This window comes from Balaenoptera physalus, assembly GCF_965194825.1.
Source record: "Balaenoptera physalus genome assembly, chromosome: 5".
In the NCBI taxonomy this organism is placed as follows: domain Eukaryota; kingdom Metazoa; phylum Chordata; class Mammalia; order Artiodactyla; family Balaenopteridae; genus Balaenoptera; species Balaenoptera physalus.
This window is the reverse complement of record NC_138884.1, coordinates 38585246-38598346: the sequence shown is the minus strand read 5'-3', so window position 1 is coordinate 38598346 and position 13101 is coordinate 38585246. Positions and strand designations below refer to the sequence as shown.

The window sequence follows — 13101 nt, the reverse complement described above, 5'->3', positions numbered from 1 at the left end:
AACCCTAATGCAATATGACTGGTGTCCTTATAAAAAAAAAGGAAATTTGGACACAGAGAAGGAAGACGACATGAAGAAACAGGGAAAAGACCATCTACAAGCCAAGGAATGCCTGAGGCCACAGGAAGCTAGGAGAGAGGCATAGAACAACTTCCTCCCAGCCCTCAAAAGGAGCCAACTCTGCCCGCACATGTTATGGACCAAAACACCAGTCCATGTTTCTCCATTTGGCCCTAAAGGTCTTTGATCTGGCCCCATCTTCCCCATTCAACCTTAATCCCACGACTTCCCTACTTAGACCTTCTGGTCAGTCCCTCCTCCAATCAGATGTGTCTCCCTCTAATCTACATCTGGAAATGGCTCTCCGCCTTTGCTTGGGATGTCCCCAACAGCCTATTATACCCTACCCACTTCTTTCTCCCATCTAAACCTCGCACATTCTTTAAGCTCTAACTTCAGTCCCTCTTCCTCCATTACACTGTCACTATTGTTTTCTCTCCCTTCTCTGAACTGTCAATGTACTAATCGTCTGTATCCTATAAACTGACACCTGATTGTGTCTCGTTCACATAGTTCCTTAATGGTTTCTTGTGTAATAGTCTCGGGTCTTGAGTTAAGTTTTAAGTCCCCATTGGAAACCACTTTTCCAGACACCTTTGGAAAAGTGGTTTCCAATTTGTTTTCTCAGTAAAACATCCTTTCATCCAGATCTTCCCACAATTCTTGTATTATTTTATCACATAACATCCGATCAAATATTACTGAGCATCATTTGGGTTAGCGAGAAGGACATCCTAGCTGTGACTTCTAACTCTTCCTTTCCTGGAAAAGTCACTGGACTTCCCAGAGCCTTACTTTCCTCACCTCTAAAATGTTACTTCTCAGAGTCATTGTAAAGATAAGATGGAACGATTTATGTGAAAGTGATTTTTAAAAGGTAAAGATTTGCTCAAATGTGAGACTCAGTCATTATTATCATCTCAGTGGCAAGTTAGCTGACCTAGTTAGCTGCCTTGCTGAAGAAATTATGGGTTTGAGTCAAGTGAGCTGGTTCTTCTAGATTCGTGCCACCTGGGCCAATAAATTTCATGACTAATAGAGTGGGAAGAAGGATGGAGAAAACCGCAAAGCACATCCAGTGGGTCCGCAGGGTTATCTTCATAAATAAAAGATAGATAGCGTGCAGTCACCTCAATCTACCTGAAGGCATGCAGCACCCCAGGCTCTCGGAAGACATAACTGACAGTCCCTGACACCATCAGCTCTGGTGCAATAAATCTGCAGGTAATATATTATGCCGAAGTCAACAGGTTTAATGTTTTGTTCTGTTTTTATTTGGTGATTTAATTCTACTGGTTTTATGACTGAAAGCTAAACAAGAACTGCTAAATATGCCTGAAATACAAAAAGCAAGTCAACCTCTGTCAATTTAGAATCTCAGTATGGTTCATCCCATGAGCATATTGAATCAAAGAAGAGCCAAACTCTCTCCAATTTCCAAAGAAGACAAGCTTTAGTGGTATATGGAGTTGATGTGTTTGGTAAGTATTCACATCCCCAAACCACCAAACTTTCCCCAGCCATATGAATTTAGACTTGTTGTTTTTCTCAATTTAAATGTTGCTTTTTTTAAAGGGGTTAAATTAACTTTTTTTCTTTTACTTCACTTTGGTACTTGTTCCAAAAACTTTAAAGCCTGGCCAATGATTTTGAGTTGTGGATGCCAAACACAGCCTGCATGTTAAGAATGTAAGTGTTGCAGCAGTTTTTACGTGTAGAATTCAGAAAGCTGAGCCTTGGGTCTCTACGGCCTGGAAGATACATCTGGGAGACAAGCAGGAGGTCTGAGTGTCTCCACTAGGAGTGACTCCCTCCCTCTGGTCTGCTGGTGACCTCCTGTCCCCACGGACCACCCATCGACAGATTCCAGCTCAACAGCTGAATAATGCAGATTGAAGACTAAAGTACTCGTAGAGAGACCTGGCAGCACTTCGGTGAATGCCTTTACCCAAGGGACTTGATGAAGAGGAAATGGTTTGGGAAAAATATCTAAGAAAAGAAATCTATTCAGTTCTATTTAGATTTAGTTCTAGCATGGAGCATCCTGTGTGGAATAAGCCCCGAACATGCTAAGAATATCTTGCCCTGCATTACAAACTGAAAACCAGCTCCCATGCAGATGGAATTCAGAATTTTATAACTCAACAAATCTGCTCCCTCCCATTACAGAAACTGCTTTTAACTATTCAAAGCAAATTCTTAATTATTCTTGACATGTAAAGGCTTTTTTAGAAAGTAGTATGAATTTGATCTGTGATAGATGCTTATTAAAAATTGAGAAGCTTTGTTTAAGAATTTCCTCAAGTAAAAGCCGTATAGAGGAAATCCCAGAGAGATCCTATTGTTTTTTTTTTCTTTTAACGACATTGTGTTAAAAATGAATAAAACATACCTTCTTCTGTGGGGTCTGTAGCTGAAGCAGAGACATTAGAATAAATGTCACAGGAAAAAGGAACACTTTGCACAGACACCCCCTCACACTCCCGCCTCTTCCCGTTTCAGGCTCCTAGATCTTTCCATGTTGTTTTGGTGGGTGGCTTGCAGCTTCGAGTGGGTTTTTGAGCCTTCAGGCATCAATTACTCTGTACTTCAGGTTTCTGGATTGAGATGTTTGGGGAGGGAGGGGATGAAAGACAGTCGAAAGGTAATTGCTACTTGATGGCTGAAAGCAGACAAAAGCAGCAGGAAGACCCCAGTTAGCCTCTGCTCATCCTTCCTCTAAGCAAATGGCACCCCGTCACATTACTTCCTTGTACAACATGACTGTGTGACTTCCAGGTGACCTGGGGCAAAAGACAGCATTTGTCATCTAAGGCTCTTTTGTTGTAGAGTAGGTGGCACAACAGATTTACGGGTGTGTTGCTTCCCTAAAATGGAAATAGCTTTGTAAAACAAGACTTCTTTTTCATGGTACCAGGTATCTGGAGACCACGTTCTGTAGCTCTTTGTTAAGTTTGGCTCTGATCAATGTCCTCATTATTGGCTAAGATTTAGAAGAGAAAGGCACCTCATTTTTGCCATTTCTGTTCTGCAGCTATCAAGATGCAAACATTCAGCCCTTTCGAGTACCTTTTTATCGTCTTCCCTTGGGTGACTTCTGATTGGTCACACTAAAAGAAGAAGGGTATCCAGGATATGTGCTCACCTTTCATAAGAGGTTCACTTTTACAATCTCCTTCCTTGACTAATCTGGCAATTATTTTGCCTTTCATAAGCAGAATCCAATGCAGGAAGATCTAAATAGACATTTCTCCAAAGAAGACATACAGATGGCCAAAAAGCACATGAAAAGCTGCTCAACATCACTAATTATTAGTGAAACACAAGTCAAAACTACAATGAGGTATCACCTCACACCAGTCAGAATGGCCGTCATCAAAAAGTCTACAAACAATAAATGCTGGAGAGGGTGTGGAGAAAAGGGAACCCTCCTACAATGCTGGTGGGAATGTAAATTAGTACAACTACTATGGAGAATAGTATGGAGGTTCCTTAAAAAACTAAAAATAGAGCTACCATATGATCCAGCAATCCCACTCCTGGGCATATATCCAGATAAAACTATAATATGAAAAGATACATGCACTCCAATGTTCATTTCAGCACTATTCACAACAGCCAAGACATGGAAGCAACCTAAATGTCCATCGACATAGGAATGGATAAAGAAGATGTGGTGCATATATAAAATGGAATATTACTCAGCCATAAAAAAGAATGAAATAATGCCATTTGAGGCAACATGGATGGACCTAGAGATTAGCATACTAAGTGAAGTAAGTCAGACAGAGAAAGACAAGTATCATATGATATCACTTATTTGTGGAATCTGAAAAAAAAATGATACAAATGAATTTATTTACAAAGCAGAAACAGACTCACAGACTTAGAAAACACACTTATGATTACCAAAGGGAAAAAGTGGGGGCTGGGATAAATTAGGAGTTTGGGATTAACATACACACACTGCTATATATAAAATAGACAAACAACAAGGACTTACTGTATAGCACAGGGAACTCTACTCAGTATTCTGTAATAACCTATAAGGAAAAAGAATCTGAAAAAGAATGGATATATATGTATGTATAACTGAATCACTTTGCTGTACACCTGAAACTGACAAAATATTATAAATGAACTATACTCCAATAAAAAAAAAAAAAAAAAAACCAGTGCAGGAGGTAAGCAGAGGGAGCCCTGGACACATGCTGAACAATACCGGAGAGCCAGCTGCCCCAAATCTGCAAGGAGATGATTCACTCACCAATACCGAGGAGATGACTGTACACTGAGATACAGCCTGCGCTGCCGCTAAAGCAAGCTGTGCCACATGAAAAGATGATCAACATCATTAATTATTAGAAAAATGCAAATCAAAACTACAATGAGGTACCACCTCACACTGGTCAGAAAGGCCATCATTAAAAAGTCTACAGGGAATTCCCTGGCAGTCCAGTGGTTAAGACTCCACGCTTTCACTGCCAAGGGGCCAGGTTTGATCCCTGGTCGGGGAACTAAGATCCCATAAGCCGCACGGCATGGCCAAAAAAATTTTTTAAATTAAAAGAAGTCTACAAACAACAAATGCTGGAGAGGGTGTGGAGAAAACGGAACCCTCTTGCACTGTCGGTGGGAATGTAAATTGATACAGCCACTATGGAGAACAGTATGGAGGTTCCTTAAAAATCTAAAAATAGAATTACCATATGACCCAGCAATCCCACTACTGGGCATATACCCTGAGAAAACCATAATTCAAAAAGAGTCATGTACCAAAATGTTCATTGCAGCTCTATTTACAATAGCCAGGACATGGAAGCAACCTAAGTGTCCATCATCGGATGAATGGATAAAGAAGATGTGGCACATATATACAATGGAATATTACTCAGCCGTAAAAAGAAATGAAATGGAGGTATTTGTAATGAGGTGGATGGAGTTAGAGTCTGTCATACAGAGTGAAGTAAGTCAGAATGAGAAAAACAAATATCATATACTAACGCATATATGTGGAATCTAGAAAAATGGCACAGATGAACCGGTTTGCAAGGCAGAAATAGAGACACAGATGTAGAGAATAAACGTATGGACACCAAGGGGGGAAAGCAGCGGGGGGTGGTGGTGGGATGAACTGGGAGACTGGGATTGACATGTATTCACTGATGTGTATAAAATGGATGACTAACAAGCACCTGCTGTACAAAAAAAATAAATTAAATTTTTTAAAAAGTCTACAAGGAATTCCCTGGTGGTCCAGTTGTTAAGACTCCATGCTTTCACTGCCAAGGGCCCAGGCTGGATCCCTGGTCAGGGAACTAAGATCCCATAAGCCGCGTAGCATGGCCAAAAAGTTTTTTTTAATTAAAAAATAAATTTAAAAAAGTCTACAAATAACAAATGCTGGAGAAGGTGTGGAGAAAAGGAACCCTCCCACACTGTTGGTGGGAATGTAAGTTGGTGCAGCCACTATGGAAAACAGTGTGGAGGTTCCTCAGAAAACGAAAAATAGAATTACCATATGATCCAGCAATCCCACTCCTGGGCATATATCCAGACAAAACTATAATTCAAAAAGATACACGTAGGGCTTCCCTGGTGGCACAGTGGTTAAGAATCCACCTGCCAGTGCAGGGGCCATGGGTTCGAACCCTGGTCTGGGAAGATCCCACATGCCGCGGAGCAACTAAGCCCACGTGCCACAACTACTGAAGCCCACGCACCTAGAGCCCATGCTCTGCAACAATAGAAGCCACCGCAACGAGAAGCCCGTGCACTGCAACAAAGAGTAGCCCCCGCTCGCCACACTAGAGGAGCCCCATGTGCAGTAACGAAGACCCAACCCAGCCAAAAATAAAATAAATAAAATAAATTTATTTTAAAAAAAAAGACACATGCACCCCCATGTTCATGGTCGCACTATTCACAATAGCCAAGACATGGAAACAACCTAAATGCCCATCAATAGATAAATGGATAAAGAAGATGTGGTACATATATACAATGGAATACTGCACAGCCATAAAAAAGAACGAAATAATGCCATGTGCAGCAACATAGATGCAACTAGAGATTACCGTACTAAGTGAAGTAAGTCAGAAAGACAAATTTCATATGATACCACTTATATGTGGAATCTAAAATATGACACAAATGAACCTATCTATGAAACAGAAACGGAATCTGGACATAGAGAACAGACTGGTAGTTGCCAAAGGGGAGGGGGTTGGAGGAGGGATGGAGTGGGAGTTTGGGGTTAGCAGATGTAAGCTTTTATATATAGAATGGATAAACAACAAGGCCGTACTGTATAGCACAGAGAACTATATTTAATATTCTATGATAAACCATAATGGAAAAGAATATTAAAAAAAGAAGGTATATATATGTATAACTGAATCACTTTGCTATACAGCAGAAATTAACACAACATTGTAAATCAACTATACTTCAATTAAAACTAAAGCAAAGCGTGCTGTTAACCTTGAACTACACAAAAAGGGGAGGGGTCAGAACTGACCCCAAGCTTCCCTTCTTTTGAGTCCTGCAGGTTCCTGCCCTTTCCCTTCCCCATCCTGCGCCTCCAGTTCACTATCTTCACTCCCAGCAGAATTATAACTAAGGCAGCCTGCCCAGCTACAAAGACAGCTGTGCACCCTCCCATTGTGTCCAACAGTGAGGATATCCAGACAAGCTAACAAGATGCAAATCCCCTGCAATGTGGCTAATGCCTTTTTTATCCCTAAGCAAAGGCCCAGAAAATTCATTCTTTTAGGTGGTTTTATAATATAGTTTTGACACCATTGTCGAATGTGCAACACTAATTTAAATAAATTGCATGTGGTCAGCAAAAGAGACAGTTCTGTCTGTTTAATCTGAGAGGTTATTTTCATGATTAAAGAGACCTGATCTCGTCCTCCTAATTAAGGCAAATCTCAAGGATAGCTATGCCCCCATTATGGGTCATTTTGATGCTAGCCTGGTCACTGTCGAACTGCTTGGTGGCTGGGGAAGGAATATTATAGGAATAGAGTCTTGCACCGAATAGGAGTCTTCGGGATAGGTAGAAAGTGTCACTTTGTCTGGGTCGTGTTTAAGAGCCAAGAACACACCTTCTGCTGCCAAAGGAATCAACTCTCAGGTCAAGGGGCCATCATGATTCCCTCAGGAATCTGAGCTGAACTACAGAGGGGGCTCCTACCACAGCCCTAGACCTGGTTTCCTAGGTGAGGAAATCAGAGAACAGGTGGGAGAAAGATGCTCGCTAATGTCTAAAGGTACCACCAAGGCTTGAAAATCCCTTCAAGGCTTACGCTCTGCCTTTTACACTATTGTACTTTTCAGATCATAAAGCAGGGGGTTTGAAACATAATATTTGTTCAATAAATCATCTTGATGGCAGACTGGGCTGGAAACACAGCTTTCCTTTCTTCTACCTGATTGGACAGAACACTCTAAAACAAAACTGGGTCTAATCTTTCACATTTTTGGTCTTCCGTCAGATCTCTCTTTTCAGGAGTCTTAATCTGAGAACCTTTCCATGTTGTTTGCTTCCTGATCCTCACAATCGGCATCCCTGAAGGTCAGCAATGAGAGTCCTAAAATGCTAGTTCTGATCCTAATAGGAAAGAAGCAGGTCAGCCAGACTTTATGCCTCTCCCCATACTTTGGTTTAAATCAATTACTATATTTAAACTAAAAAAGACATCCCTCAAACAGCAGACATTCTGAAACCTGAAAAACATTTCTAATGAGACCGTGATTTAGAAAGCTAATCAACTCCCAGAACTCCAATTGCCTCCAGCATATTTGTACAAACTGCTCTGGTTCCAGAAGTCTGCATGTTGATTCATTTTACTGCAGTCAGGTTGGAAGAGAACCAGTTTCACAACTTCTATTTGGGACCTTCTAAACTGTCATAAATTAATAAAGATGCTGACCGATACAGTGTTTTTGTCTGACTCAAGGACACATCCTAAGCTTCCTGGCCAGCCCTTCTGCCTAAATAAATTTAATCTAGACATCCAGTATGTCATGAAAAAGAAGAAGGTATTGTAAATTCTAGGGAGAGGATATTTCTGTTCAAGGATTAAGATGAGATTCAAAGGCAGGATATGCAAAAATAATAGTTTTACATAGGAAGGAATCAGTATTCATTAAGGCAAAATATTTGCCAACAAGAGCTCAAATTCTGAGGTTGAATTTCCACTAAACTCTTTCTTTTTTATCAGTTTATTTCTTTTATTTATTTTTGGCTGCACTGTGTCTTCGTTGCTGTGCGCGGGCTTTCTCTAGTTTCGGCGAGCAGGAGCTACTCTTCGTTGCGGTGCGCATGCTTCTCATTGCGGTGGCTTCTCTTGTTGCAGAGCATGGGCTCTAGGCACGCAGGCTTCAGTAGTTGTAGCACTGGGCTCAGTAGTTGTGGTTCTCGGGCTCTAGAGCGCAGGCTCAGTAGTTGTGGCCCACAGGCTTAGTTGCTCCACGACACAGGGGATCTTCCCAGACCAAGGCTCGAACCCATGTCCCCTGCATTGGCAGGTGGATTCTCTTTTTTTTTTTTTAATTTAAATCCTGGCACTGTTTTTTTTTTTTTTAATTTATTTATTTTTGGCTGTGCTGGGTCTTCATTTCTGTGTGAGGGCTTTCTCTAGTTGCGGCAAGCGGGGGCCACTCTTCATCGCAGGGCGCGGGCCTCTCACTATCGTGGCCTCTCTTGTTGTGGAGCACAGGCTCCAGACGCGCAGGCTCAGTAATTGTGGCTCACGGGCCTAGTCGCTCCGCGGCATGTGGGATCTTCCCAGACCAGGGCTCGAACCTGTGTCCCCTGCATTAGCAGGCAGACTCTCAACCACTGCGCCACCAGGGAAGCCCCCGGCAGGTGGATTCTTAACCGCTGCACCACCAGGGAAGCCCTCCACTAAACTCTTAAAAGCTGAGTGGCTGGTAAACAGTTGGCTTTTCTCACTAGGTTTATTCCTCTTCATTTCCCCTCTAGCTACTTATCTCAAAGGTTGCATTTACCAATTCTTCTAAGAACAAATCCTAGCCATATCAAAGACCTACCATTCTCTTCCAGAGAAAATAAACTAAACTCTCAGATAACTTGCAGTGACTTTTTCGGACCTGCCGACTGGCAGGTCAGTCTTGAGGTCTGATATCTAAGAGCATAAGAAATAATGCTGGAGACGGAGCATGCCAGTGCCTCAGCCTTGACTCAAGGTTTTTAAGATAACAGTCTCAGAGAAGCCTCTCAAACAGATATTCGGGAAAGTATTATATTTTTCTTACGAAACCCCAAAGGAAAACCATCCCCGTTCCTATCTGCATCATTAGCAGCAGCAGCAGAAGCGTACTGCCAGCACCTGCCAGCATAAACCTTTAGAGCCTGTATAAATCAAGCTCTAAGATTGTCTTTTGGGAATTTATAATCCAAGATGGATTTTGGTGTAAACCAAGCAGTGTCATTTTTAGTGGAGTAATGAGAGAAGAAGAACATGTTATCTTCCCAGATTTTAGAATTTCAGTATGGCACTTTGAAAGGTTTTTTCAGCATTGCTGTATTACCAGATTGGGTTATCTCTGTTGAGCAGGCCAAATTCTCACCAAGCAGTGGCTGGAGAGGTGGTGAGTTACTGCTGCTCAGAAAAGGCCAAATAAACAGATCACGCCTGAGCCCCAAGGTAAATATCCAGCCTCTTTCTAGAGTAAGCAGTGGACAGAAACTCCAATGACAGAATTCAACCTTAGCACAGACCAAAGAAAAGGTCAGAGTGTGTGCTCTTAATTCTCAAGGAGACTCCTTAACCCACTTATATTCAGTGTCTTATATGCGAAGTTCTTTCTTTCTTTCTTTTTCTTTTTTTAAATTAATTAATTAATTAATTAATTTTGGCTGCACTGTGTCTTTGTTGCTGTGCGCGGGCTTTCTCTAGTTGTGGCGAGCGTGGGCTACTCTTCTTTGCGGTGCACAGGCTTCTTATTGTGGTGGCTTCTCTTGTTGCAGAGCATGGGCTCTAGGCACGTGGGCTTCAGTAGTTGTGGCTCACTGGCTCTAGAGCACAGGCTCAGTAGTTGTGGTGAACGGGCTTAGCTGCTCCACGGCATGTGGGATCTTCCCGGCCCAGGGCTGGAAGCCGTGTTCCCTGCATTGGCAGGTGGATTATTAACCACTGTGCCACCAGGGAAGCCTGCAAAGTTCTTTCCATTTGTGTTTCAATATGAAGCAGAAATAAGCCGACCAGACAATCAGGAAACCATGCAAGTCAACATTAAAATGATGATGCACGAAAAAGAATTCAAGATGTAGGTGTCATATTTGCTTTTGAAAGATACAACGGAATTTCCAATGGAGGATTTAATAGACAAAGAGTTTTCCAGGGAAATAAAGGCAGGATTTGGAAAAATGTTCTGAGAATACTGATAAGGGGACACTGTCATCTAAACAAGTTGACTCTAAAAGGTAATTATATCCTAGATTCCATGATCCAAAAGAGTGGCATGGTATGTACCTAAATAAGACAGTATAGAAAACGGTAGGGAAAAAAGGGAGGGTCCAGGAAAAAGAATGTGCAAATATGGCGGTGATCTGGTGCTATCCTCTTGTACCCAGTCAGAATATGAATTATCTCACCATGAAGACATTTCATTAGTGTAGGTGGCCATGCCCGACTCAACCAAATCTGTGTTTATCCTGAAGGTGGAGAGAGGTCGAGTTTTTGCTTGTTTTTTTATAATTGATCCTGAATTGCTAGATATACTTAGGTTTGAAGAGGAAGGAACAAAGTAATGTGCGTCATAAAGAATTCAATCAAATCCCTTGCATCTTTGGTTAAGGTTGTGGTATCCCAAGGATTCTGAGTCATTCCTGCTCTATTGTTTCTTTCCACCGAAAGGCAGGTACTAGGTCTGCAGGGTTGTAATCACGTGGCAAACTGAGACTGGAGGTCAAGAGAGCAGGGTGGTAGTGAAGCAAGCACATTACCTCTTCCACCCCCCCCCCCCCTCGCCCCGGTAAGGACTCGGAAATACAAGGAGCCGCGCAACAAGCCCATAACTGTATTCTAAAATGACTGATGGAAAAGTTACTCTCCATTTTTAGAAGAAAATAGGCTAAAAACTGTCTCGTGGGGGAAAAAAGGCATTGGTGAGCATACCCTACCACCCTAGCGGCTCAGCCACTCTTTGGATGTCTGGAACTCTAGGTGCTTTAAAATCAACCATTTCAAAAGCGATTGAATCTAAAGCTGTCTCTATTCATAAATTAAGGTTGCTGAATTCTGGGGGGAGGGGAGGGGTGAAGACCCAGTTGCCTGTGGGGTTGGATTACAGGTGGGAACGAATTTAGAGTTCATAGAAAGCTTGGGATCTGACAGGCACTTCACTCGAGAAACGTTCCTCTCCACTCCCAGCCTCTTACCTAATTTGTCCGCAGCATGCGGTTTGCAACATGGGGCATGTCTTTTCATAATGTATCAATCCAAAAAAAGCCCTGAAAACCCTCAAGAAATCAACATCGCTCTTCTCTAACTAGCCAAAACTGTAGCATGAACTTGGGCAGAGGATCTGAGTAGAGGCTAATAAGGAAGGAAATCGGTTTCAGTAGTTGGTTGTAGGGAAACGACCGAAATGTAAAGAGAGAAGGAAACCCATCTTTTCAACAATTATTACATCTACTGCTTTAAGGTTGCAGAATATCTTTTCTTTTCTTTTCTTTTCTTTTCCCCTCAGTTGCAAAATGACGAGAAAAGCGTTTCTTCCGAAGCTCGGCGCACACCTTTCGGGACTGGCGGAGAGTCCCCGCCCCAGAAGAGCGAGGCAGGCGCGGGGCTGGCGGCCGGTCCCTGGCTCCCCCCCATGCACACCCCCGCCCCACCGCCTAGGACCCGGAAGCGGAGCCTCCGCCGGCTCCGCACACCTCGGTCCACGCAGACCTTGCCCAGAAGGGAGGCTCCATGGGGCCGGGTCGGGCCCACCGGCGCAGACGCGCACGCACAGCCCGGGCCGCGGCCCAGCAACAACCGACTTACTGAGCGACGGCGACCCGCTCGGCGACAGAAGAAGCGCGCACGGCCCGCGGCGGGTGAAGCCGCGGCACCGCCCGGCGCTCTCGGGCTCTATGCTGAAGCCGCGAAAACCCACGAGCCGAGGGAGAGCCGCCTCCCGGCTGGATCCCGAAGAGCCTCAACTCGGTGTCCTCGCTTCCAAGAGGCGCTCGGATCGGTCACTTCCATCCTGGGCTCAGGCCCGGGGCTGAGACATCTGTTTTCCATCAACCGCGCGACCGCGGCAAATCCTGGATTACGCACTGCCCGGCGCCCGCGGCGTTTCCGGCCCCCGGCGCGGCCGCTAATCCCCGCACACGCAGCAGGCAGAGCACACGCAACGCGGCGCCCGGTTCCCGACTGCTTTCCGCGCGCGCTGACTGCGGGCTCCCGCGGCCCGCCGCGGGGGAGGACCAATCGCAGTCCCCGGGCAGAAGAAGGGTGGGCGCGGTTCTCAGGGCTACTCCCGAACACGCGTCCTCCCCCCAGCCCTGTAAACACGCTGCAAAGTCTGTCCCTTCGGGGGAATGACTTGTTTGCCCTGGCTGCAAAGGGTCAGTCTCTAGGACAGAATGGCTCATTACTCAGAGCAATCACAACTCCTGAAGGTGAGAGAGGAAAAAAATCTCTGCGTTTACTTTCAGTAAATTCTGACAATGTCAACGAGGACACAATCGGCACCGAAAATGAGGAGAAATTACTGCGTCTCAAGGTCTTATATTTTACTCTGTAAAGCAGGTTAGGGTAGGGAGTCTCCCCCCTCCCTCCCCTCCCCTTCCTTCCGCCTGGAAACATTTGCGTGTACCAGGCACTAGGCTGAGAAAAGAAAGTTGGAAAAAGCCTGAAGTCTCTACTCTCAAGTGCCTTACTAGTAGCGGGGCGGGGGGCGGGGGGAGAGAAAGGGGGTGGAAACCAACAGTTGCAGTGCGTTGTGAAATTGCTGTAATAGTCTACGCTCAGAGGGTTACTGGCACCCAGAAGCAGGTTTTGAATCATGCTG

The 13101-nt window shown here is 44.1% G+C and overlaps 3 protein-coding genes across 14 annotated transcripts in view; 2 read left to right on the top strand and 1 right to left on the bottom strand.

Moving 5' to 3' along the window:
* TRIM2 (tripartite motif containing 2) overlaps nucleotides 1-12226 on the bottom strand; it is a 192666-nt gene extending 180440 nt beyond the window's left edge. For 2 of the 12 annotated variants that reach the window (XR_014264149.1, XM_082463512.1), the window contains exon 1: nucleotides 2453-2663. Coding sequence is in view for 8 of the 12 variants with exons in the window: in XM_082463512.1 (XP_082319638.1) it covers nucleotides 2453-2488 (36 nt within the window). In the remaining 4 variants the exon portion in view is untranslated. Of the gene's footprint in view, nucleotides 1-2452; nucleotides 2723-12086 lie in introns of those variants that run through there. The other 10 variants (XM_082463505.1, XM_082463516.1, XM_082463519.1 and 7 more) reach the window with 10 other exon arrangements.
* Nucleotides 1-13101, top strand: part of TIGD4 (tigger transposable element derived 4) — an 827821-nt gene that overhangs the window by 382238 nt on the left and 432482 nt on the right. The window lies entirely within an intron of this gene.
* On the top strand, nucleotides 2732-12834 carry LOC309661678 (uncharacterized protein; the record flags this gene model as incomplete). Its single annotated transcript, XM_082463575.1, has 2 exons — nucleotides 2732-11203; nucleotides 11788-12834. Exon 2 carries the CDS (start codon nucleotides 11914-11916, stop codon nucleotides 12832-12834), a length of 921 nt encoding a protein of 306 aa, XP_082319701.1. The 5' UTR covers nucleotides 2732-11203; nucleotides 11788-11913.